Below are 27,636 nucleotides of genomic sequence, written 5' to 3'. Positions count from 1 at the left end.
GATATAATAAATATTTACGTAAGGCGAAAGCTGATTTTAAATATTAGGTATCAAATTTTTTTTGAAAGAGTGGCAAAGAGCTCTAGCACGTTATTTAAGAAATGAGACATTCATAATTTATTCATTGTTGAATATACTTTTACTGCTACGGAATTTAAATCTCATCAACAACATTTATAACAAAAAACAGCGGAAGAAAAGAAAATTTCAGTTTTGCAGCAATTTATTATAAATTTTTGATAATTTGGAATTTTACTTCAATTGGTAATGAATGGCTCAATACCTGTGCCGACTTTGTGACAACGTAGTGACTTATGGTGAGAATCACCCTTGCTTCTTTTATAAGAATTATGACAGTGTGTACTCACTTCAAAAGAGAGGAAATTTAGATGAAAAGGCGGAAGACAAATGTGTAGAAAATTCAAATGACAGTTTTCGGCATTCTAGACAAGCTGACCAGCAAAACGGAAGTAAAAAATCAGAGCTCATCCATTTATCACTGTTTCAAAATAATGAAGAAGCCAAGTCGCTTTCCTCAAACGGAAACAGGTGTAGAACTTTGGCAGAGAGCTCCAACAACGCACAAATATGGAATCCTTGTGATATTTCATATTTCAATCCTATTTCAGAAGTTCAGATGATTGAAATGAATGATAGTGAAATTCAATCTATTATAGTTTCTTCAGAAAATGTGGAATCTCGTTACAGACTTGAAACTGATCAACGTGAAACTTGTAAAAAAATGAGAGCTGTCACCAGATCAAGCACTTTTGATATACAAAAGGAAAGAGAGTTAGGGGTATCGGGTGTTATGCATGCAACAACTGATGATGGATGTAAGATGTATCTTGAAAACAGCAAATGGCAATCTTTGAATAAGGATAAAAATAATTTCATATACTCTCTAGAATGTGTTATCAACAAAGTTATTTCAGATAGTATTAATATTTCTGGAACAGGGAATTTGAATGTGAATTCCGTTCTCAAACATGGAAGTAAGGAGCTGAAAAATAGCAAAAGGCAAGTATCAGAGGGTGAGACTGATGGACTTACTTCACTGGAAGTGCAATCTCAGGTTCACAATAAGAAGAAGAAAATGGCTACAAACGTGAAGAAACTTAATTCTACCAAAAAGTATGACGATGCCGTGGCTGGACCTTCAGGAATGTGTCCTCGTAAGAAGAAATTTTCTTGCCGTTTATGTTCCAAGGAATTCACTCTTCAACATAATCTCTACAGACATTATCGAACCCACACTGGCGACAAACCCTACAAGTGCGATGTATGTGATAAACAATTCTTTCGGAAATCAGATCGCGACAGACATTACAGAATCCACACTGGCGAAAAACCTTATGTTTGTGATATTTGCGAAAAAAAATTTAATCAGATATCAAGTCGCAACACTCATTATCGAACCCACACCGGCGACAGACATTTCGTATGCGACGTTTGCAATGAAGGTTTTACTCATAAGAGTAATCTTACTAGACATAAAAATAGGAAGAACACTGCAGAAAGGAATGCCTTTTAAATGTCCAGCTTGTAAAATGTCTTTCACAAACAGCAGAGATTGCATAAGGCATCAGAAGAAAAGGCACGGGTGAGAATGATTTGCAAAGTATAGAAAAAATTGTTTTACTTTAGTATGGAACTACTTCGAATTCATTATAGAGTTGAAAAATTGTAATTGTTATAATTTTATATTTAAAATTTCTTTAGCAATTTTACTATTTGGACAAAGCAGATTTCTAGATTTTAACATATAAGCTATTACATTGTTTAATTGGCTATTGACGATGAAAATATGATTTTCTGATCAAATGACTTTTTATTAAAGTGTTTATTGTTTTTAATTTTGTATCTTTTCTCGTAGATGTTGATCCTAGTCACTAAACCCTAGTATACCAAAAATACATTTTTCTGCTCCCTTCCAATACGGCAATCATTTTTCCTTATTTTGGCTTTCATTCATAAATTAAATATTTTCCAAATGTAATGATGTTCACTTTTAGCGGTCTAGTTCTCCCGAGTATTTGAGCAAAGCTTTAGATGTCAACTAAGTGCTAGTTTTAAGTAATGGTACTTATTACAATTACTTAAAACCCAGTAAAAATGTTAAGGTTCGAATAATAATTGTAATAATCGACTGCAACATTGTGATTTTCAATTGACGTAAGCAGAATATGTTTTAACTTGATGTTTAATTAAAAAATGATTTTATATATTTCCGAATGGTAAATATCGACAAAATGTGAATTCTCTTATAAATATTAATAACGAATTTCACCAAAATTATCTTTCTTTATGTTTTGAAATCATGTTCGATAAGTGATATTTAACGCAATTTTGTAATTAGTTTAATTAATATTTTTATATTAGACACCAGAACCACATGTTACCGTGATTTTTCTTTCTTTTTAAAGAAATTCTTTGTTATAATTTGCAATAAAGGATTAAATTCGGTAAATTGAGTGTCAATTACATCTTCAATGACTTGTGACTCTTTTAATAATATAGCTAAACGTGGTGACAAGTGAAAGGAAAATTAGAGCTCTCAGCGTTGGAAAATGCACATTTTCAATGTTGTGAATTTGCAGCTCGAAATGAGGCTTTTGTAATACTATTTAGTAGTTTAATTAAAAAACAAGCGACATTTTCGCAAAAAATTATTATTACATCATACTAGAATAGATTATAATCATTTCAATGATACAAGTTTTAAGCGTGTAATTGCGTTTTCTCTTTTTAAGAAATTAAAATCATATTTTAAACTTATTTTAGATCAATCCGTTTCATTATTGAAGTAAAACTGATCGATTTAATTGTTTTAATTAACATTTCTTATTCTATTTTCATTTTGATTATGGTCTAGATATTATGATTTAGCTGAATTTTCACGATGAATAGTTCAAATGTAAAGTATATTTTTATAAAAATGTTTGAACATTTTTTTTTATAAATAATTAATGTTTCATCTCGAATCCTGCTGGACTGAAAAGTATTTAAATGTAGCCCTTTGTGATATTGCTGGCCTTTTTTGTAGTATAATTTAATCTTGTTTAGAAGACTATTGTTTTGTGTGGATGTGCCGAGGAATCTGATCTTCAGTATTTTCTTCTATGCGATAATGTATGTCATGTCTTCGAATCATTTCCTGGAGATGAATTGAATGGTCTTCAGGCAATTAACTTGGAAATCGTTTAAGCATCGTTTGAATTTCGAACAGCGTATTACTAATACCATAGTTGTAATGATAAAGTGATCACAGGAAAACAAGAAAAGGATAATCAGTCGAATCTTCACTTGTCTCGTTCTACATGCCTTCTATTCAACAATTCTTAACCCAAGATTCTGATTATGCACCATATCGAAGCTATCCGAATTAGAAAAAATATAAGAACAGCATAACGCAAATTGACGATATCAAATAAAATATAGGTGAATATATGCAAGAACTTACGCAAGTTTAATATAATGAAAATGAGGATTAGATGCATTCTTGTGAAAGTTGCAATAGAAAGACATTAGAATTTATATCTGTTTACTAGTTGTAAAACGTGTTTACTAGAAGTATTTGACTGAGTTGGTATGACATATAATAAATTTGGAATCATATTGATACAAATTCTAGACTTTATTGTAAGTGAAAAGTTTTTTTTTTTTTTTTTTTTTTTTTTTTTGCTAGGATTTGTTTATTTAGCTTTCCACTGATAAGCCTATATTAAATTTAAACTAAAAGCTGTTTATGTTTTTAAACTTTAAGAATTTTAATTAAATATTGATGCTAAACTCTATAATCTAGTGAATTCAATGTTAGTTAACATGTCCGTACGTTTTCAAAATCTCTAAAATAATATATAAATAATCGGAAATAGAAAATCATTAAAAATTGTTTCGTTGATTGTTTATTTGATAGGAGCTTTCATTCCAGTTTATCTTTACCATGCACGACGAAGAATTCGATCATTTATTCAGTCGTGTTATAAGAATGTTAATATCGATCTGTTGAAACTTGCGTGAGATCCAAATACTATTCAATAACTCCCCCCTCAAACAATTCATGTAGAAAAATATGCTTCTTGTTTCCACCTACAGTAAAATTAGAGATTAGCGAATTTTTTATCGGAACTTCATTTTCAAAATGTGGCTACTGCGACCTGGTTGCAAAGCATTGCATTCGATGACATTGCGATTCACTTCTGAAAGTTGATTCCGCTAAAATATCGTCTGTTCGTTGGAATCTGCTACAAGTTAAATCTAATAAAAAAAGTCTTCCCTCTAAAATGACAAAATTATAAATGAGGGGAGTGGGGTTCACTTTGTCATTCTCAGTAGAGTGTCTCTCTCATCAGTTTTCTGTGGTCTCCAGTATAGAACATTTCAGCCACATTGTCTTTTCGAGACGGGATATTAAATTTCTAATCGATTCTGATGGGAATATTAGTCACTGAAACTGCTAATTTGTGGAATGAAATGATAGTGCAATTAAAAGGCAGAGAAATTACGGCTAATGAAAAAAAAAAAAAAAAAAAGGAAAACACGGACTTCGTACATTCATATTTTCCTAATCTTACGAAAACTAGCGTTCTAAAAAATTACAATACTGTGTTTAATTCAATACCTTCAAAGAGATAACATTGAGAAGATAATCAAATTTCATAATGAAGAAAATGTATACGTTAAATACTGAATTTTTGGTTTAGGACTTTACTAGTTATTAAATAGTTTTAACTTTTGGTGAAAATTAAATTATTGCTTTCTCTTACTATTACATGAAATAATTTTTTGGTAGAAATTTAATTGACAATTTTGAGGGGTTGTTGACGTATTTAATGGATAAAGTTCTAGCGGTAGGAATCAACTACTACGGAACTAGAGACAAAATGCAGCTTTCTTCACTTAGAATCTGCGAAATTATTTCAGAAAGTTTTTAATTTTATACTTTTTTTGAAGAATTTTGAAGAGGATGAAACAATATAAATTAGGATTTTATTTTCACGCAATAAATACCAAATATCGCTTTTTTGTTGTCGAAAATACGTTGAATCTGCTTTGTATGCCCAAAAAATTGTATTTATATAAGAACATTTATTTATTTATACTAAATTAAGTATTCTTTCAAAGAAATTGATTTTCAGCAATTGTCAGCGGGTTGAATATATAAAATAAATAACAAGGTTTTATCCAGTTTTTAAAAATATTTTCCCTACTTTAAACAAGTATATTTTGAATTAGCTTCTCAATTTAAAAAAAAATGGCGTGGAATAGATTTTTAATCATCAACAAGATTTACACTTGAGAAATATTTAAAATAGAAACTCCCAAACAGTTAAAAATGAACTGATAGTAGGGAAACGGATTTGAGTTTACAGATATTATATTTCTTCTCAGACCCATTTCAAAATAATCCTTCAAATACTGTCTGATTACAGAAATATATCTTTGAAGTAAATAATTATAAATATGCATAAAAAAGTTTTGACTGCCAACAAAGAAAATAGAAACGGAAACTTTCTTTATGGGGCATGAGGAGAAGAAAAAAAACTTAATTTGTTCATATAAAATATTTAATAAAATGTTTTTAACAGAATCTCATTGAATTTCAAAGTATTTTATAGCTATTAGTTCAATTGAAAGAATAAAATCTCAGAAAATATTTTTAATAAAATTTGGTGAAATGTAAATTTTTACTTCATAAACTTGTATACTTCTATCCTAAATTCTTATCCTTTTATTTTCATCTTATTTTATTATATCTTCTTTGACATTCTTAATATTACAGGGATTTTCATTGTTCAAATCAATCCCTAAAATACACTCGAAGTAATAAATTCGAATCAAGAGCAGAACTCAGGTGAAAAATAAGTTCTTCCTTCGCACATTTCTTCTACTCTGAATATGCTCTAGGGCAAAAATTTCTGAATCGTATTTTTATACTGACTTATTGGTTTGCAGATTGAAATAAATCAAAAGATATTGTAGATTAATTAGTAATATCATAAAGCGAAGACTGATTTATATTTTAAGTCTTATATTCTTCATTGGAATAGAATCCCGTATTTAAATTTAGGACAATGGGCTCTAGAATGTAATTAAAGAAACGATCAATTCATATTTTATTCAAGTGTTGAATCTGTTTTAACTTTAAAAAGAACAGCGAAGTTTTAAAACTCATCTGAATGACAACATTATAAAAATCCTATAGAAACAAAAATCTTAAATTTTTATTTTCAGTAATAATTTATTTTAAACATTCGAAAAGTCAGAATTTTATTTAAATTGAAAATTAATACATCTATACGGTTGCAAACATTGTGATAATGTTGGTACACATGGTAAAAATGTCTTGCTTTTTCCATAAAAAATTTGAAGTATTCACGACAAAGCCCGGTCGAATGGGACAAAGAGTATGATGAAGTGAAAGAGAATTCTACAGAAAATTCGAATGAGAATTCTTTGTATTTAAGTCAATCTTTCCCGAAAAACGAAAATAAAAAAAACCTGAGATTATATATTTATATCTGTTTCAAATAATGAAGAAGTTATGTCACTTACACAAAAGTAAACAAGTATATGTCTTCTGCAGAGAGTTTCTACATTACGCAGCTGAAGAATCCTTCATTCTCATATTTTAATTAAGAATTTCATATTTTAATCCCATTTCAGAAGTTAAGATGACGGAAGTCCAAAGCAAAGAAAAAGTAACTTTTACAGCTTCTTCAGAAAATTATATTTCGGTTCACAGACCTGAAAACGTCTATCGTGAAGCGTGTGAAAGTACGATAATGGTCGCTGAATGGAGAGGTGTCGAAACGCAAATGCAAAGAGGAACAGGTGTTTCAGATTTTGAGTTTGCAACAACTGATGATTAATGTAAAATATCACTTGGAAATAGCAAATTGGAGTTTTTGAATAACGATAAAAATATTTTTATGGATTCTCTAGAATGTCTTTCAAGAAATGCTGTTTCGGATTGTAATAATACTTCTGGAACTGCGAATTTGATTGTGAATCCTTATCTGCCAAGAGGAAGTAAGGAGCCGAAAAATGGCAAAAGGCATATGTCAGAGGGTGAGTTTAATGAACATATTTCGCTGGAAGTGCACTCTCGGAGTCACAATAAAAGGAAGAAAAGGGCTGCCTACTTGGAGGAACGTAATTCTACCAAGGAGGATGACCATGCTGTGAATGAACCTTCATGATTCTGATCTGGTAAGAAGAAATTTCCTAACATCTGCAGGAGAAAAGTTACTTTTAAAACTAAATATCGAACACGAACTGGCGACAAGTCCTTCATGTGCGATACATGTAATAAACAATTCCCTCGGAAATTTGGTCTCGCCCAACATTACAGAATCCACAATGGCGAAACGCCTTATGTTTGTGATATTTGTGGAAAATTATTCAGTCAGAAATCAACTCTGGTCACCCATTATCGAATACTTACCGGTGAAAGACCTTTCGTGTGCGACGTCTGTAATAAAAGTTTTGCTCATGAGGTTAGTTTTAATTCACATATTCGGACTCACAATGCAGAAAAGCCTTATAAATGCTCAGTTTGTTCAAAGGCAATCACAAATAGCACCGATTGCAGTAAGCATCGCAGAAGAACGCACGAGTGAAATCAATCAGCAAATTACAGAAATAATTATTTTTCTCTTCTGCGAAACTTTCTTACATTCTTTATCGAATTGAAGGGATTTTAAGTTGTTGTTGTTACAATTTTACCTTAAAAAATACTGCATGAATATTTCTACTTTGACGAAGCATATTTCCTGATATAGAAGTTCATATACTGATAAGTTTTTATTATTTAATTAATGATTGAAAATGAAAATATATTTTCAGTTCAAATGCATTTATATCTGAGTGTATTAATATTGCTTGTATTTTTTTAAATCGTAAAGAAAATCTTTAACTAATTTTTATTTAAAATGTATGTTCTCCTCTCTTTTAATAAAACTATTTTATTACTTGTTTTGGTTTTCACTCAATATTAAATATTTCCATATTTACAGTTTCATTTGTAGTTTTTCAGAATATCTGGGTAAATATTTTAATGGTAACTTATTAACGGATTTAAATAATGGTGCATATTACGATATTTTAACTGAGCAAAATGACTTAGGTTCCGTTAATAATTGTAATAATCGATAAATTGGTGAAAGCAAAACTTTTTTTGACTTGATGATTTATAAATGAATAATATTTGCTGCAATTGGAAAAAATAGATAAAACGTAAAATCTAATTTCATTATTAATGGGGAATTTCGCAAGGAGTACATTTCATCATATCTTGAAAATCGTCCTCTAAAATAGATATTTAATGAATTTTTGTAAAAAATTTAATAAATATATTTATATTAGACCTAAGGCTCCAGTGTATCTGTGATATTTTTTTCCTTTCTAAGAAATACTTTGGAGTCATTTTCTATGAAATAAATAAATTCGGTATCACATTTTGCCAATGATTTGTGTAATATTTTTTAGTATTAAAGATAAACGCATGAGTTGACACATAGACAGCAAATTAAATTTGCAAATTTGTCTAATGCACATTTTTGATGTAAATTTGGAGGTCCAAACGATGTTTTTGATATGTTTGTTTGAAATTTAATTAATTAAAGAATCAGCGAAATTTTGACATGTTTGCACAATAATTTCGGAAGCAAAAAATTGATTTTACATCATATTAAAATTAGTGTTACATGTTTTAAACGTGAAATTGCATTTTCTATTTTTAACAAATTAAGAAAATATTTTTTAAATTATTTTATAGCAATATATTTAATTATTGTTTTAACCCTTGATCGTTTCTTAATTTTTATTAACATTTCATCTTATGCATTTTCCCATTGTTAATGGAAAATATATTATGATTCGTCTTATTGTTTCGCGTTGAGTCGTTTCAATGTAAGATACTCTTTTATTAAATGTTTTGTAGAGTTTTGTACTTAAAATTAACGTTTAGGTTCGAATCATGCGGGATTAATAACTATTTAAATGTACATAATTTTTATATTGCTACATTTTCTTATAAAAAAATCTCACCTTGTTTCGAAGAATATTGTTTTGTGCTGATGTGCCGAGGCATTTTATCGTCATTCATTTCTCCTAAACATTAATGAATTAACATTTCTTCGAATCATTTTCCTGGGAATGAATTAACTGCTTTTTATGCATTTAACTTGAAAGTCTTTTAAGCATGGCTTGGATTTCAACCAGCTCATTAGTGATATAGCAACGTGTTAATGATAAATGGAATGAAAGGAAACGAATACTATATTTACTATAAAGATAAATCTATATTTACTATAAAGATAAATATATATTTACTATAAAGATAAATCTATATTTACTATAAAGATACTATATTCCTGTTATCAGAACAATGCATTTGCGAGCCATCTGGTTATTAAAAAAACTAATGAATGTTAAAAGCAACAATTATTTGTTGGAAATTTTTTCATCCGAATAAAAAAGATACTATTTTCTTTTTTTGATTATGATTTTTGGTGTAAAAAATAATGCATTCCTGTTTTATTGAATTATAAAATAATTTAAGATTTTTTTTTTTCGAACAGAATCCGATTAAATTTGAAACTTTTTTTTTCTGAGGTCTTCTGATCTGTGTTTCAGTTCTTTCAACTAAATTGCATTAAACCTTGGTGTTAAGTTCACATATATGATGTATTAGGTTATTATGAAGTGTTTGCTTGCGTTTTTCATCAAGAAATTTAGTTGTATTTTTATATTTTGTTCGATTTACTGTCAGAGTTATTTGATCTTACATCTACTCTCCTTGAATGGATGAGATATGTATTCAACATATCTTCGAATCAAACTTCTGGGGATCAAATGTAGAGAATTTTGCTTCAAAAGAATTCTTAGATCCTGAAATAAAATATAATAATTAATTAACATTGATCTATTTCAAATTATATTTTTGCATTTGAACTTACGATTGTTCAAAAAGTACAGAAGAGTTTTTGGATGGGTAAAAAAAAATTAGTCAACATTTAATTACTGAAATCAATTATTTATTAAAATTGATTTATTTAATTTATTTATTAAATTATTGAAATGGATTATCAAGACAGAGGACAAACGGCAAATTTGGATCAAGGATATCTCGCATCTGCTATTTTCTAAGTGAAATCTATTCGACTAATATATTTTTTTAATAATTACTTTTAGTACTAAGATAAATTTATTTGAAAATTAAAGAAAATTTAGAAAGCTTTACAGAAAGTTACATAAATCGAAGGCTTGTTTTAAATCTTAGATTCGGATATTATAATAGAATATGATAACAGGGCTTAAATTTAAGAGAAATGCTGTAGCCCCTTTTTTTATTTAATTTTCATTAAAGTTTCATCATCGATTAAATATAATTTAAATGTCGGAAACATTTTAATTTTTATATTTAATCAAAACAGTACATCTATGGTATTGAACTCTTGGAAGAAATTAAATTCTTGATTTCTTTATTAATATTTACTGAATATTTTTGATAACCCGATTAATTAGCAGCCTGATTTCTGTGTCAGTCATGCGATATAATATTGAATTGAGGCGAGAATGACCCTTGCATTTTTTAATAAGAAACATGACAACTGTATTAACTTTTTTGATCAGGAGAATGAGACAAAAATTATTAAAATCATAATGATATAAATGACAATTCTGGGAACTTATTTTTCGATATCAGAAAAACAAAAATGTTGAGCTAATCAGTTTACCAATTTTTTATATTAACTAAAAGGTCCCACTTTCCCACTTCCCAAAGAAGGAAAGAAAGGGTAGGAATGTCTAACAATTCGCATCTTAGAAATACTCGTCCAACATTTTGATTGGATTCTATTTTAGATCTTCGGACGTATGAGGCCCTGTAATAGGTAATTTATGGTGAAGTCTACAAGATCGATTTCCTCATAAGATCAATCTTACTGAATGTGCTCACACACATAGTGTTGAAATGCTCTATAGATTTTCTACTTGTGAAGTGTATTCGTAATCAAGTGCAGTTACAATTTGCATCACTGGAGAAAACATACGTGAAATCAATCAGCAAATCACAGAAATAAATATTTTACTCTAGTATGGAACTATTTCAAATTCTTTGTCAAACTGAATTTTTTAACATTAAATTAAACTATTTCATTTTTAAAAATACTCCATGAATTTTACTATTTTATCAAAGCATGTTTCCTGATATCATACCTATGAGTTATTACTGTCTAATTCGTAACTGGCAACGAAAATTTCAGTTCAAATAGAGTTATATTTATTTGTTTATTTTCTAATCTTTTTAATACGTTTTAATCCTAATATAAATGTTCTCCAATTAGTATAAAAATTACATATTCAGCTCCGTTCGAATAAAACCATTATGATTTCTTCTTTTCGTTTTATTGTAAATTAAATATTTCCTAATTCGATGGCATTCAGTATTCAACTGCTAATTTTTTAGAGCTTTGAAAAAGAATTTAAAATGCCGGTTTGAAATAATAAAACGGATTACGGTATTTTAAGTGAGTAAATCCACGTACTTTCTTTTAATAACTGTAATAATCAACTACAATGCATGGATTTTGAGTTGGTGTCTGCAACAGTTTTTTTAACTTGATATTTAATTAAAGAATATTGTATTTGTTCCCATTCAGAAATTTAGTAAAAAATGTGAAATCCATTTTTTATATTTATAATAAATTTCACAAAGAACTCCTTTCTTTATATATTGAAGATCATGTACTATAAAAATTATTTAATGTATTTGACAAATGCTTTAATAAATGTTTTTATACTAAGCAAAAGATTCCAATCTTTCTCTGATATTTTCCTTTTTTAAGAAATTCTTTATTGACATTCTACGCGAAAGAAATAAATTCATTATTTTCTAATCCAATTTTGTTTTCATCGATTTGTGTAATGTGAAAGTGCTGCAGCTGTGTGCATGTTTTTCACATTTACAAGAATAGATTGTTTAGCTAAAACTCCAAAATCTGGCAAATGGCCTTTTTGAATCATCAGAAGTATTGATCCAGAAAGATCTTTCTTGAAATATTTGAAAGCATTTTGATTCATCAAAAGTCAAGTGAAATGTTTGCATCTTCGATGTACTTTCCGAAGACAAAAATGATTTTTATTCCCTCTCATATCTCAACGAAACATTTCGTCAATGATAAAAATTTTAAATGGATAATTATCTTATTTTTCCATATTTAACAAATTAAAGGAAATATTTTTAACTTTCTTTCAATAATATTTAAAGCATTGCTGAAGTGAAACTCCAACCGTTTTCATTGATTTTATATTAAGATTTCCATGTGTCATTTTTAATGTTCAATTTTTAATGTCTCGTCTTATTTTTTCATGTTGTTTGATTTCAAAGTAAGACATTCTTTTAATAAATTTTGAGAATTTTTTTTGTTTATAGATACGGTTTCTTTTTGAATCATGTATGTAATAGTAAAAAATACTTTAAATAAACTCATTTATAAATATGGCTTATCTTTCTGGCGATGTAATTGAATGCATTTAGGTAGAAACAGAAATAAAGGTTTTAGAACAATAAAATGGAGAGTGTATGGTTTCAGAATTAGTTTAAAATATTGAAATTATTTTACTGATAAAGCCATTAAAACATATTATATAAAATATTTAATTGAAATATTTTTACCGTTAATTTTATGTGACGGCCCATCTAATCGTCAAAGACGCTTAGTAGCAGTTGTTGCCGGGTTAATACGCGCAAGAACCACTTTTGTTCATACTGGGCCAAGAATACGTTCCAATCTCAAACATGTGACATAGCTGTTTTAATAGCTGAGTCACACGTAGTGAACATTTTAAATGTGTGAGACACTTGTAAAATATAGCTTTTAAAGATTTAAAAATGTTTGGATGGTATTTTTCATCCAACAAAACCTGCAAGTTTAAGAGATAAAAAAAAAGAAGAAAAAAATGGTGACAATGAACATTAAAATAAAGCATTCAATTAAAATATGTGAACCCTGAAGTCGAATGATAAGTGGAACACATTTTTGCACTTCTTACCGATAAGGAGATCATAGTGAGTATAGAAAGAGTATCCTGTACGGAGGCGAGTCAATTTGGAATATTTTCGTTCAAGGAGAATGGGACATAAACTAGTCGTGAGTTTGATTGAAAGTGATTCGTTGTGGATCGGAAGATCCCATGATTCAACTAACAAAGAATCCTCTCGCATTTACGGGCATCCCGTCGTCAGTAAGGATGTCGCAGATTTTTCAGCAAAATCTGCGTATCATTTCTGGAAATATTCACTTGATCCCAAAACCAGAAAATATGACAATGATGCATCTATTCTGTAGAAGTCTCTAGAAAGGATTAAAATATTAAAAATGAGCGAAATAAATACATGATGCTAAGAATACACGTAAAATATAGTTATTTTCGTGTCCTCCAAATCTCGTTGTGTGCTGGGCGCATCATATTACACTTGAATTTATTAAAGCATTATCTGTATCTCGTATTTATAGGAGTTTTGTGTTAGTATCCATTTATATTCATAACCCAACGTATATTATTACATTCAGTATTAAATTAAGCAGCTAATTTTGTTCATTGCACTTCAAAACAATGAAAGTAAATCACATGAAAAAAGAATAAACTTGAAGAATTGAATAATAAACTTGAATGAATTATTAGAACGAACAATAAAAACGATTTCACTTTCATTTCGTGAATGAAATATAATGCTTCAAAATAAGATTAAAATAATTTTGTTAAGAATTGATTAAAAATTCAGTAAAATATGCAACAAAAGCTGTTATCATTAAAAAGAAAAGGCTGCCTTTTATGATGATGTAAAAATCAGTTTTGTGCTGTAATATTTTTTGAAAGTTTATTATTGCAAAATATTGCTAAAATTTTGCTTAATGCATAGATTCCGCCATGCAGTTCCTGAGCAGAAGTAATCACATAAAGCATTACTAGTCAAAAGTAATGAACCTTTCCTCAAGACATGAATTAAAGGGAAAATGTTGAAAATCTATTGTAATAATATTTTCAAGATTGATATTCCATTTTAATATCGGATTCATGGATGAAAATGGAAATTTCTGTTTTAGTGTGTAGCTGTATTTTACCGGATTATTTATTTTTACTACGCTAATGAATACTAAACATTTAAAAATTGAAATTTTAATGTTTTTTTAAAACTTAAATTGTTTATTTCTAATATTTTAAAGAGTTTTTTTTTATTTTTTTTTATTTTTTTACTGTTTTAGAAATATTTTGATTTTAGAAGAATTCGGATTAGAAAAGTAAATTATAAATAAAAAATTCGTTGTTCATTTGGACGAATTTATAAATGGAGTTGCAACTGTTTTTTGGATTTAATTTTCATAACAAATATCATTCCGCTTTATGCTTCAGGAAACGAATAACTGCTTTTTATTGCACTACCCGTGTATTTATTACATTAGATGGATCTGATTTAAGCCTGTAATGCTGAATATGTTGTAAATATGTCATTCAACGAATATATAAAATATGGATGCAAATTGAATGTTTTGGATGATATTTATTTTATAATATATTGATTGATTAATACAGAATAGTTGCGACTGGATACAAGATTATTGAATGAAATGTTTCAAACCTAATATATATTTCAAATCTTCATAATTCTTCTAACATTTAAAATCGAAACTCATGGAAAATGAAAGGAAACTGAAACCATTTAAAAAGCAGAAATAAAAATAATAAATTATATACATTTACAAGTAAACACATGACACATTAATTATCACAACTTTCGTCACTTTTTCATCAAGTAAAGTACCAAAGATTGTAGATATCAGAAAAATATCTTCGTCAAATATATAGAATTCATGCAGAAATTTTAAAAATAACACTGTAATAATTGGGTTAAAAAATATTTTTCTATAGAGAATGTTATGCAGTTTCATACAAGAGTAAAAGAAGTATTTCTGCAATTTGCTCATTGATTTCATTCATGCATTCTCCTGTGATGCTTACTGCAACTTCTGTTGTTAGTGAAACTCTTTTCACAAGCTGGGCATTTATAAGGTTTTACCCCAGTGTGTGTTCGGATGTATGTTTTAAGATTACAGGCCTGAGCAAATGCTTTTTGACAGACATCACACACAAAGGGTTTTTCGCCCGTGTGAGTCCGATAATGTTTCTGGAGATTTTTTTGAAATTGAAATCTCTTCCACATATATCGCACACAATTGTCTTTTCGTCAGAGTGTATTTTATAATGTTGTGTGAGATTTGATTTCCGAGCAAATAATGATTTACAAATTCTGCACTGGAAGGGTTTTTCTCCAGTATGTATTCGATAATGTTCTTGAAGGTTGCATTTCCGTTGAAAACGTTTAGAACAAATATGGCAAACGAACTTTTTTTTTAAGTGGTCGTATTCCAGAAGGTCCTGCAACTGCAATGTCATCTTTTATAAAACAGATTGATTCTTCCTCGTTGGCAGCCATTTTGTGGATATGATTGGAATCTTCAGAAGTCATTTCAGGTGAAATATGCTCATTTTTTAGGCTCCTTGAAGCTTCGATAGTACTAAGTTTTGTTTTCTTGTTTCCTTGTAAAAAACCATAATTAAAAAGAGAATTCTTGCTTCCAGTAATATTTTTCTTGACTGAATGATCACTTTTGATAACACAGTCCAGGGAATCCATAAACGAATCTTTATCATTATTAAACGATTGCCATTTGCTGTCCTGAAGAGACATTCGGCATTCTTCATAAGCCTTTCCAGGAGATAAATGTGAAACCTTTGATTCACCATTATTTTGTTCATAGACAGATCCGGTGTTATCTGTTGTTTCCGTACAAGCCTTTTGAGAGACTCTCTCAGAATTGCAGGCATTTTCAAACTTTTCCGACAAAACGTTTATCGATGCATTTGCATTATTTTCTTGAGTGTCCACTATTGACGTACCACACCGATTTCTCATTTGTGCCCTGTTCGAGATTGCCTTCAATTTCCGTTTTCGCCTTGAGTCAGACACTAAAAAAACTTCATCAATATTTTCTTTTAGCGATGTATTTATTACTGCCGAATTTTCACTATAAATTTGACGAACTTCTAGTTGCAGATTTTCATCAATGTCATTCAAATTTTCTTTAACTATATCTTTTGCGTAATCATTATTTTTATCTATTTTGTCTAATTCTTCTAACTTTGGCAATGTGTATACATAGTCATTGTCCTTATAAAAGAGGCAGGAATGATTCTCACCATAAAGCACTGTTCTATAACAAATCTGACACAAGTATCGAGCCATATGTATTAAAATTCAATTTAAAAAAAAATATGTCCTTAGAAACGTATACAGAAAATGGCTGACAATTTGAAGTAATCAAGATTTTAAACTTTCTTAACAATTTATTTCTAGGGCGTTATTGCTGATGACATAAAATGTGTACATTTATTATGATTAAAATGGATTTAATCGATTAACAAATTATGTTTTGATTCGTTTCATAAACTAGAGCTTTCTCACCTTAAATCAAGACATGCATAAGATTCTAATGCAATATCCGGTATATCTAATTTAAAATTACCTTTCTGTTATGTATGATATTGAGCAATCTTGAATTTTCTTAGTTATCAAATGAAATGAGTTGCGAATATTTATATCTGCTTGAAATCAAATTCTAGGTATAGTTTTCGATTAGAAGACTTTGATATGATCTGATCTTTATCTTTTTAAATTCTTAATTCTACTATTGATCCGAGTCTGCCTCTCTGATTATACAATGACCCTAACTATTTTTCTATAACTCATTTTTAAATGTACACGATATGTCTTCGAAAGAAATCTGATTTTGTTATTCTGGTAACGATTTCGGCTATCATGTTTCCATTGCACTCGAGACATATTTCACGTATTTCCAATTTTTTCATAAGAAGAGACATAACGCATTTTCAATGCAGTTTTGCAAGCGATTGAAACCAAAATTGGATACAGAACATGTTTTTTGGTGTATGTCTGAGAACACATACTAAACAGATATGGTTTTATATAAATGGTTACATTTTTGAATTATAGTATTTATTTGCATAGATATATGCACAAACAAACAGACAGTCAATTCATTCATTTCATTGAAAATGTAATAGATCTTGATAAGTTGGATGGCAAAACTACAGCAGAATTTATCCATCTGTTTTTTATGTTTTGGTCGTCATGTTGTTCACAAGCACTTGACCAGGGAGGCAGACACATTTCATAAGAATAGATTTCCTTCAACTTACAAAGAATTTTAAGACTTTGATCTAGATCTTACCCTGAATTCATTTCTTCTACTTTAAAGAGTTTTCGAATCATTGCACGAATCAAAGAAGAGCCAGAGAGATATATTTCTAAAATTCCAATTTTCGGTCTCAGGTTGGACTGAAATATAAACATGCTTCTAAATACAGAGATAGAATTAATCACGAGAAAGTAAAAAAGGAACCAAAATTGATGACACTAAATGGAATTTTTTTTTAATCACGTGCCTTATATAGTATCGCCATTTGGAGTCAGACAGCAAATCTTCCAAGGAGCCCAAAGAAGAAATTAAATTTCCTCCTCCGAGCGTTTTTCGGATTATACGTTCAAATTCATTTTTAAGAACACTAATTAGTTTTCATTCTATAGTTCAGAAATTGAGTCCTTCGACTGATTTCCAGCAGATTAAACTTTTAAGTAAGTGAGGATTTGAACGGATCCAAAGAGAATAAATCAGAGCACAGAATCAAAGAAAGAGATGGATCTCGCGCATCTGACATTTGTGTGTCATTATTTGTTTGTGTTATATTAACCACCTTTGGAGACCAAAGGGTTCTTTGAAAATTTCAATAGTTGTTCATTTCAATTAAATTTATTGCGCTTCTCTTCATTTTTATGATTATCCTAAGAAAATATTTTCAATTGTCAAATCTGTTCATTGTTTATTTAAATCATCCTATTACCAATGACCACATAATGCATTTAAAAGCATGTATCATGTCACAGTAATCTATTTGCACTTTCCACACTGCTGTAGTTTCACTTTTTTATTCGTCAAGTAAACTACATAGGCACTAAATTCAACTCTTATTCTTTTGGTTCGTTAAAAGTAACAAAATCACGCAATAAAAACAGTTAAATATTTAAGAAACCTGATGCGGTAAATTTAAGTATAAGTATTTTTAAAACTGTTAAAAGTTTCAAAACTTGCCATAATAATTTAATGCCTATAGTGAAATAACAATTTTATAAAGTATTAAATTATATATTAATCTTTTTTCTATAAGATTCTAGTGAGTTATAGAATGAAAATATACAAATTTCGCACACACACACACGCATTGTTAATTATTATATAGATATTCTGATATTTAGGGTACATCAATCAGGCTTTTTGATACACAATTCAAGAATTTTTATAAACTTTGTAAAGATACCTGAATCCAATCAGTCATTTAATTGTACAATGAAATGCCATTCTGGCAGCAAGAACAGAACAGCAATTTTTTTTGTAATCTCTGCTCTCCACCGCATTTGACGAATGAAAGAATAGCTGTATACCTCACAATTTCCTAACTTTGAGTAGACATGAATCATGATGAATTGCTCCGAGATAAAATGTCAGGTTTCCGAGTTCTTTTCAATTTTAATAATAAATCAACTAGACTAAATGCATTCATTCAGGAAGCATTGTTTTCCTCTCTCTCTCTCTCTCTCTCTCACACACACACAGAAAATAAATCTCTAGAACTTGTTTTCACCCTAGATCAGAGGTTCCCAAACTTTTTTTTTCTCATGGACCACTTTCAAAGTTTTACTATTTTCTCTAAATGTAGCAGCAACTACAGTAGAAATGTAGTTGCTGCTACATTTCTACTGTATTCCCAAAACTCCTAAAAATATCACCCTAAATTGGGGGTGTTAAGAAGAAAAAAAAAGTAACCCATTTTCTTGTGTCCTATTTATTAAAATAATACTTGTGGTTATACAAAATTATAAACATTTATTATTAAAAACAATCACAAATGAACTCTGAAATGTAAATCAACAATAAAAAATAGTCATACTTTTAATGAGACGGATATACTTGATGAATTGATAGCAAATTATCAATATTTGGCTTCAGTTTTGTAAGAAGTAATCTCAAATCTCCCCGTTCTGTGATGTTCAATCTGCTCCTTTTTTTGTTAACAGGTTGGTAACGGCACTAAAACTTCTTTCGACAAGATATAACGAGGGAAACGCTATCAAAAATTTTCTCGCAATTTCCTACACCCCAGGATATTTTTCGGGGATTTCTGCCTGCAGCCAAAATGTTTGATAGCCTTTTTTAAATTTCCCCTTCAGTTCCTCGTTGGTGCTGAGCTCAAGTAGCTCCTCTTGTAATACCACATTCGTCTCTTCCGTTTCATCAAATGGGGTTATGATCCATGGTGGTATTTCCATCGTCAGAATATCTTCAAATCTATTTTTGAAGTCACCATGCAGGGTATTTAAATGTTGAGCGTATGTCTGAATATCCTCATGAAGACATTCTATCTGTGACAAGTGCGGAAACTGGGAGAATTCGCGCCGACTAATATTTTGTAACATTAATTTCAATTTACCAACAAAAGCCGAAATTACACCCTTTGTTTTAATTAAATTAAGGCTGTCCCCTTGTAACTGCAAGTTAACGTCATTGAATTTTATGAACAAATATGTTAAGTACGCGATGTTTGCTTTATATTTGATCAGATTTTCTTTTAAATCTGGTGCTGTTCTGGTGCTGTCTGGTATGTTTCCAGACACTCTATCACGGATTCGAAAAGTTAGTAAAATCTCGATAAGCATGCACCTTTCGACAACCAGCGTACTTCAGTATGCAAGAGCAGTTGTTGGAAATCTTTATTTTCATCGCACAATAGTGCAAATAAACGGGTATTCAAAGCATTGCTTCTTTTTTTTGAGGCGATTTTACCAGAATATGGCTATTATAACACAACAGAATAGAATTATTGCAATAAAAAAATGCCCGCGGAAACATCGCTTTTTTAATTAATCGCCGTCGTTGCGTAAATAAATATTTTTAAACAAAAAAGTACCTAGGTACCTAAAGTTTAATCTTCCCTGGTTTTTTGTTCTTTTATCGAAGTTTTGAATAATCTTTAGTATTCAATTTTTACTACATAACTACCTACTACACTCAAATAGTAAAACAAATATAATATGATTGATAAATTACAATATACAATAAAAATTTGTATAACAAATAGGCAGATACTTATTTTTTCCAGCTCTGCAAACATTGACATCGATTCACTCACAGTCACACTTTTATGTTCAAAATCCAGGAAACAAATGAGTAACGTTTTGTTCTTGGCATTATACTAATGTAGATTGCAAGCACAGGGCAAGTCGCATTTCATCCCTTTGCAGGTCTAAACAAGCATCACGGACGAGCGGGTGCACGGGCGGCAATTTGCAAGTCTCGACATGTGATGTACACTTGTACTATTATCTATTGTTCTATTCAATTCTGTGTTTGAACTGAGTCTCTAATATTTTTGAGTACCTACCTAGTGAATGATGCTACCTGTCACCGTTGATAGGTAAGTCCAAGCCAAAATTTTTGTTCTTTATTATGAAACCCAGAAAATTTTCCGTGGACCCCCACTTACAACTTGTGAACCCCTGTTTTCTTTTCACGTCTACGTGGACCCCCCTGTGGTCTCCTATGGACCCCTGGGGGTTCACCTGAACCACTTTGTGAACCTATGACCTAGATCATAATGGTATATCAGGAAACGAATCAGCATATAATTGAATTCGAAACGTTCAATCTTCTGCAGCTGTGAAATGGATACGGAACGAACACATTTTTTGACACATTATAAATGAAATTCTTAGAAAAGAATTTAAGGAGTGAAAAGGAAATAACTGCAATAAATGCTTTTTTTACTTGTAAAGCACCAAACATAGATATTTTCGATATCCTTCCAATAGAAAAATGGATATTTTGTCCTTAATCTTTCGTTTTGGAATCTTTCCATCCCATGAAAAGTTATGTAGATTTGGTGTGACCACTTTACCCAAATGTCTTGCTTGTAATGAAATTGAGCATAGTGAAAGTATTCTTTTTCCGGAGTGCAAATTATCGAGTGTAAACTAATTTTCATTGAAAAAAATATTTAGAAGCGCACATTATTGGGAATAAATTGGCACATTATATTGCACATGGAATATTGATTTCAATTATTGATTTGAGATTTAATGTAATAGTAGTAATTTTTAGGATACTCATTCATTAAAATGTTTAACTGCAGTAGCTAGAAAGTTTCGGGATAATAGAATGTCCCGGAAACCTTCAGTGTAGCTTTTACACTAGTAATGTGTCACAGTCGCTTCCGAATAGCGGTATGTAGGTGGTTCAGCAGTCATTCTTCCCTTTTCTAATGTATATTTATTTTTAATTAGATATATTTTTTCAGAATTACAACAAGTTAATTTAAGAATTTACAAACTGTTTCAATTAATAAGTTTTTCATTTTTATGCAAAAAAATTCTCAAATTATATATTAATCTTTTTATTAAAAATAATCATAATTTTAAATATGTTACAAACGTAACCATAAATTATTACTCGGTCTTCAGTGAAAGTGTCTAATGGAAATCTCTATTAACAATGGAATCTCGGTTTCATGTGTAAAGTGGGCAGGGCATCGACCTGCATGAAGTAGAGAAATAATGTAATGCAGCTCCATATGGTAGCGTAAAATTGCGACTGCAGTGGTCGAATAAATTTTCTCACCAGATATAGGATAAAGTGTTTCAAAAAATTCGAAGCAAAAAGATGAAGTGAAATCACACCAAACAAACACCTAAAAAGAAAGCAATGGGTTGAACAGGTGAATTACGAGAATTTGACGTTGTTCGAATACGAAGGTTTCGCCTGATTGAGATGACCATACAATGAAAAATAGGAGTCATCCATCCACATGATGTTCAGCAACCGTTTTGGGTCACACTTCATTTGAGCAACCGTACATGTAACGAAATTTAATTTTTCTTCTGTTTGTACTGGCATTAACCGGTGCCGTGCTGCATGGGTATAAATATAAGATTCCAAACAGAATAATTCGAAATAAAAATTCCTGTTCTCCCAGGTTTTTGAGCAATATTTACTTCTTTCGGAACCAGTCCTAGTTTGGTATAAATGCGATGCATATGTTACTGTACAGCATGTTTTAAAAGCGTGTAAGAGTTTTAAAAATCATAAAAGCAAATGGCTTAGAAATTCTCATCCTCATTTGCATGAATTATTGGGTGACCCCTCTTATCCTCATCTTTTGTCATTTCTTGCTGAAATAGGCTTCATAAAGAGCATCAGTTTGGTGCTCTTGTAATACTTCTTTGCTTTGCATGCCTCTTTAATTTTTTATAAACTTTTATATAGAAAGTAAGAGTCGGGTTTAAATAGAAATAAGGGAGCATCTCTTTTTTTGCATCAGTGTGCAAAGTAATTTTCATCTCTGGAGTTTAATTAATGAAAAAAATTTTGTATTTATGTGTAACAAAGAAAACCTTACATCGAACGGATAATCTAAATTTATTTTTAATGATGAATTTCACAAAAAGGGCCATTTCTTCATAACTATAAAATATCGTTTCATAAAATGTTATGATTGTTTTTGTAAATTAATTTTACATTATGCATACAAATTTGGTCAGTACATCTTATTTTTTACATTATTTTCAGTTAATTTTAATACTAGATGTCAATGTAGGAAATTCAATAGTAATTTCCTATTTCATGGTTTTTGGAATATATACATAAAAACTAAAAAGACAGTTAAAAAAAATCACAGCGTTTTCCTCATCTCATTTTGGAATGTATGCAGTATTTAAAAATGAATATCTTTAGCATATTTATCTTATTTGTTGACAGCAGATTTTAACATGTTTATAAATGGAATTAAACTGACAGTGTGGTAAATGTTTGGGAAGATTAATTTTTGGCATCTAAATAAATTGCAGCCCTTGTTTACAAATTGAATATTTCCATAAAGCATTTGTAGCATTAAAAATTAAATTCCCTTTTCTGTTACATAATCCAATAGCTTAAATTATCTTCATGGATTTTCAAAATTTTGAACGGTTCAACGTTGTTTTTCTGGGAACAATGTATACAATAGACAAAAATTCGAATTTTACACATATTCCCATGTTTTAGATCTCAACAAGTTTGAAAAGCATCTGTTTGGAATTATATCTAACAGTCTGTGAACGAGATAAATTAGAAAAGCCTTAAACTAAACAGATGAAATTTGGCTTAAATAAGAGAAACGAGGCGCGACTAAATTAAAGGCCAAACTTGATGATGTCGGCACAAAATAACCCCACCTATCAGAAAGACACAAGTGACACTTGTCGATATCGAAAATCAGAAACCGACCTAAATTCCAAAAACCTTTAGAAAAATGCACTTAATGTCTCAAGTAGAACAACAGCCCCAAAGCCACATCAATATAAAATGCCACAGGTGCTTCTAGAAATTGTTATACAAACATAACAATCGAAACAAAACCCTAACAATACAACATTAATAGTTACACAAAAGGTACAACAGAAAAATAATTATACTTTATTTAAAATGGTTAATAAAAGATACAAAACATTTATAGTTATACAGAGAAGGTACAATATAATAATAGTTAAACGATACACAAAAAAGTTAAACATAAATAAATTATACAATATATTCATTCAATTTCAATTGATAAATTTGAGCCATAATATCGACACAGGAATTTTTTAACAACAGGATACCAAATTTATTACTTATTGATATAGACCAAAGCTGTTCATTCCTAACAAATTTTGAACGACATCCATTAACAGGAAGTCTGTCTGTCTTGTTATTCGAGCACACATGAACTCGATGAATACTGAAAACAAGACGAAAGGCATATAAAATGTGACGCAATGATTATGGCACATTAAATAAAGAGTCTTAGGAAATTTTGAATCAAACTTGTCAAATATTTGATAGTCTGTCGGTTTCTATTTCTGCATGCATAAAGCTGTAATAACTCATTAAGGCAAAGACTTAATAAATGAAATTCTATATGCGATTTATAACTGTGAAACCATAATTCTTTGTTAAATTTATATTACAAAAATCATCCAAAATACATATTCCTTAGCAAGATCCAGTAAAAGTGACAGATAAACGCAAAAATTCAATATTTCGTAACTATTATTCCCCAATGAAGTGCAAAGTATCTGAGATTTACTCTACTCCACAATCACACCTTCAATATAGAATATGCATGAAGATTTCGAAAAGACCAATCCCGCTTTTGTAAAATGATTTTGGATGTCAGGAATAGATATTTGGAATTTGATAATTTCATGTCATATTTTTAAAGAAATTTGAAAGAGTCTAATTGCACTTAAAAAAAGTCTTGTTTGTTGAAATTGCAATTAAATAAAAGCAGAGGAAAACATTTTTATATAAACTAGCCACCTTTGGCGACCAGCCGGTTCGCCAATCTTAATGTTAATTAAAATTTTAATAATTAAATATTTTATGCAATTCCTTCTTTAATAGCTTCTTCATCAAAATATTTTAAAACTTCAAATTTTGATAGTCCTATAATTCACTCATAATATTATAAAGGCCTTCAGTCATAACGTAATCTGTATCTCTCTAATTTCCTGTTAGTTCCCGTAGTATTTATACTATAAATTAAAGTGGAAAGGATTAATCTGCAATTAATATAAATTTTTTTACTGAAACAAAGTATTTTTTTGTAATATGATTACTGAAAACAGTCACTGAGCGTTTAAACTTTATGGGCACTAAAGAATATCTTTCCTAATTTATGTAATATTTCAAGAATTTGTCAACAAAATATTCTCAGATTCATTATGACCAGAACGCTTAATTAACAATGTTTAATTTTAAATTCATCAAACACTAAGAAAATAAAACGAATCGTTTAAAATAATCGGTTGAAAATAGGTTAAAAAAAACTAAAAAAAAAACGATGTACTTAAAGCTATAAGCGTATACAAAAAATATATAACTAACATAAATACAATTTAATTACAAAAACGTGCAACTAACCTAAAAATAATTTAAATCATCCGTTAATAATGGTTGTCATGTCAACAATCAGAACGCAATGCGCATGAGTGAATTTTCAAAGCCAGTTACGGTAACGCATATGCTTGAGTTTTTCTACGCCAGTTGGGGTAGCGCTATGCAGATTAGAAATTTTTAATTTCCTTTATTCTGTTTTATTTTAATTCAAAAGTACTTCAGAATTAATCTGAAAGATCGATTAATTAACAATGTTTAATTTTAAATGCATCAAACATTAAGAAAATAAATAGAATCATTTCAAATAATCAGCCGAAAAATCAGCCTTGACTGTTGGGAAAAAAACCCCAAGCCGTACTCATTTGGCGGTGGGAAAAATGAAAAGAATATTTTGGCGGGAAAGTTAGTTTTTAATTAATAATTAAAATTCTAATTAAAAATTCAAAAAAGGGCTATCCTATCTTTTAAGTTAGATCAAACTGCACACGGTGTGCAAATTTGATTAAAATCGGTTAAGTAGTTTAGGAGTCCATCGCGGACAAACAACGTGACACGTAATTTATATATATTAAGATTGGAGGAACTTTATTCTTTTCCATTTTATGCAGAAAACACGGTTTTGTTTTCGAATACCGTTTATTACAATCGAATACAATTCTAGAATTTCGGAAAAAAGGCTCTAGTATGTTATTTATGAAACGAATCAATTATAATTTTTCATCGATTCTATCATTTAAATCGTAGCTGTTTCCCCAGAATAACTTACTCAGCTGCAATCCCAATTGCATTAAACCCCTGAAAGAAACTGAAATCTTGATTACTTTTCTCATTATAAACTATTTATTATGAATTTTTGAATGGTCAGAATTTCTATTAAACAGAAAAATTAATGGCTCCTTACTTGTGTCCGTATTGTCGCAGAATGGTGACATACAACGATAATCACCCTTGTTACATTTATATGATCGAAGACTATGAAAACTCATTACGGCAGCCTAACGAATCAAATGAAAGGAATTCAAAATACAACTATGCCAAATTTCCTTTAACTTTGAATGACAGTTCAGGAAATTTACCAAACGAAAATGAAAGGTGTAAATATCTTATGAATGATTTTGAAATCACATTTTCCGGATCAGGTGGTACTGACATTGAAAATCAAAGAGGATCAGATGTATCAGACCAGATCTATGCAACAACTGATGACGAATGCAAAATGTCTCTTGAAGATAGCAAATCTCGGTCTTTGAATAAAGATAAAAAGAATTTTATGGATTATTTAGAATGTGTTATCATAAATTCTTTTTCAGATAATAACAATATTTCCAGAACTGCGGAATCGACTGCGAACTTTGATCTGCCACCAGGATGTAACGAGCCAAAAAATGGCAAAGTGCAAGTGTCAGAGGATATAATTGATGAACATATTTCACCTGGAATGCACACTAAAGGTTACAATAATAAGAAGAAAATTGCAACCGACTTGAAAGAACCTATCTCTACCAAGGCGGATGACCATGCTGTGGCTGGTCCTTCCGGATTCTGTTCTGGTAAGAAGAAATTTCCGCAGATCTTCATTAAGAAAGATACTCCTAAAACTAATTATCGAACACACACTGACGACAGGCCCTTTATATGCGTTATATGTAATAAACAATTCTCTAAGAAATCAAATCGTGACCAACATTACAGAACGCATACTGGCGAAACACCTTATGTTTGTGATGTATGCGGAAGAAAATTTTCCCAGATAGGAAACCACAACAGACATTATAGAACCCACACAGGCGAAAGACCTTTCGTGTGCGACTTCTGCAATAAAGGTTTTGCTCAAAAGATTCATCTTAAGAAACATGTTAGGACTCACACTGGAGAAACGCCTTTTGTATGTGAAGTTTGTAATAAAGCCTTCGCTGAAAAGGGTACTCTTAAAGCACATGCTCGTACCCATTCTGGAGAAAAGCCTTACAAGTGTCCAATTTGTGGAAAAGCTTTCACGACCAGCAGCGGTTGTAATACGCATCAGAGGAGCGCGCATAAGTGAAATCAACTTGTAAGCTACCATAATTCTTTTAATCTTGTATGAAACTATTTTACATTCTTAATCCAATGGAAACAATTTTAGTTCAGAATGCTTAAAATTTTATTTTTAAAATTACTGTAAGAATTTTACTACTTAGACGAAGCATATTGCCTGATATCGAAACTGTAATTGACTACTATTATGTTAATAATTGACAATGAAAATATATTTTCAGTTGAAATGCATTTATTTCTACGTGTCTTACCTTTTTTACACTTTTTAATAGGTTTCAATCAAAGTAAAAATTTGAAGCCATTCACATTAGAAACGGATGTTTCGCTTACTACCAATAATGTAAATATTATTACTTGTTTTGATTTTAAGTTAAAATGAAATATTTCTAAATTTAATGTTATTTACCGTTTCATTTCTTGTTTTTAAGAGTATCTAGGAAAAATTTAAATCTCAAATATATATGCGTTTCAAATAATGCTACGT

At 29.9% G+C, this 27,636-nt stretch overlaps 1 protein-coding gene across 1 annotated transcript; it reads left to right on the top strand.

Moving 5' to 3' along the window:
* Positions 1 to 271: 271 nt before the first annotated feature.
* LOC129972048 (RB-associated KRAB zinc finger protein-like) lies at positions 272 to 27,159 on the top strand. The gene is made up of 4 exons (XM_056086028.1): positions 272 to 1,478; positions 6,670 to 6,780; positions 6,949 to 7,074; positions 25,997 to 27,159. The coding sequence occupies exons 1-4, from the start codon at positions 272 to 274 to the stop codon at positions 27,157 to 27,159; spliced, it is 2,607 nt and encodes an 868-aa protein (XP_055942003.1).
* Positions 27,160 to 27,636: the final 477 nt, after the last annotated feature.

The sequence above is a fragment of the Argiope bruennichi genome, chromosome 6 (genome assembly GCF_947563725.1).
Source record: "Argiope bruennichi chromosome 6, qqArgBrue1.1, whole genome shotgun sequence".
NCBI lineage: Eukaryota > Metazoa > Arthropoda > Arachnida > Araneae > Araneidae > Argiope > Argiope bruennichi.
Note: the sequence above shows the minus strand (reverse complement) of the source record. Positions and strands in the feature narration are given on the sequence as shown.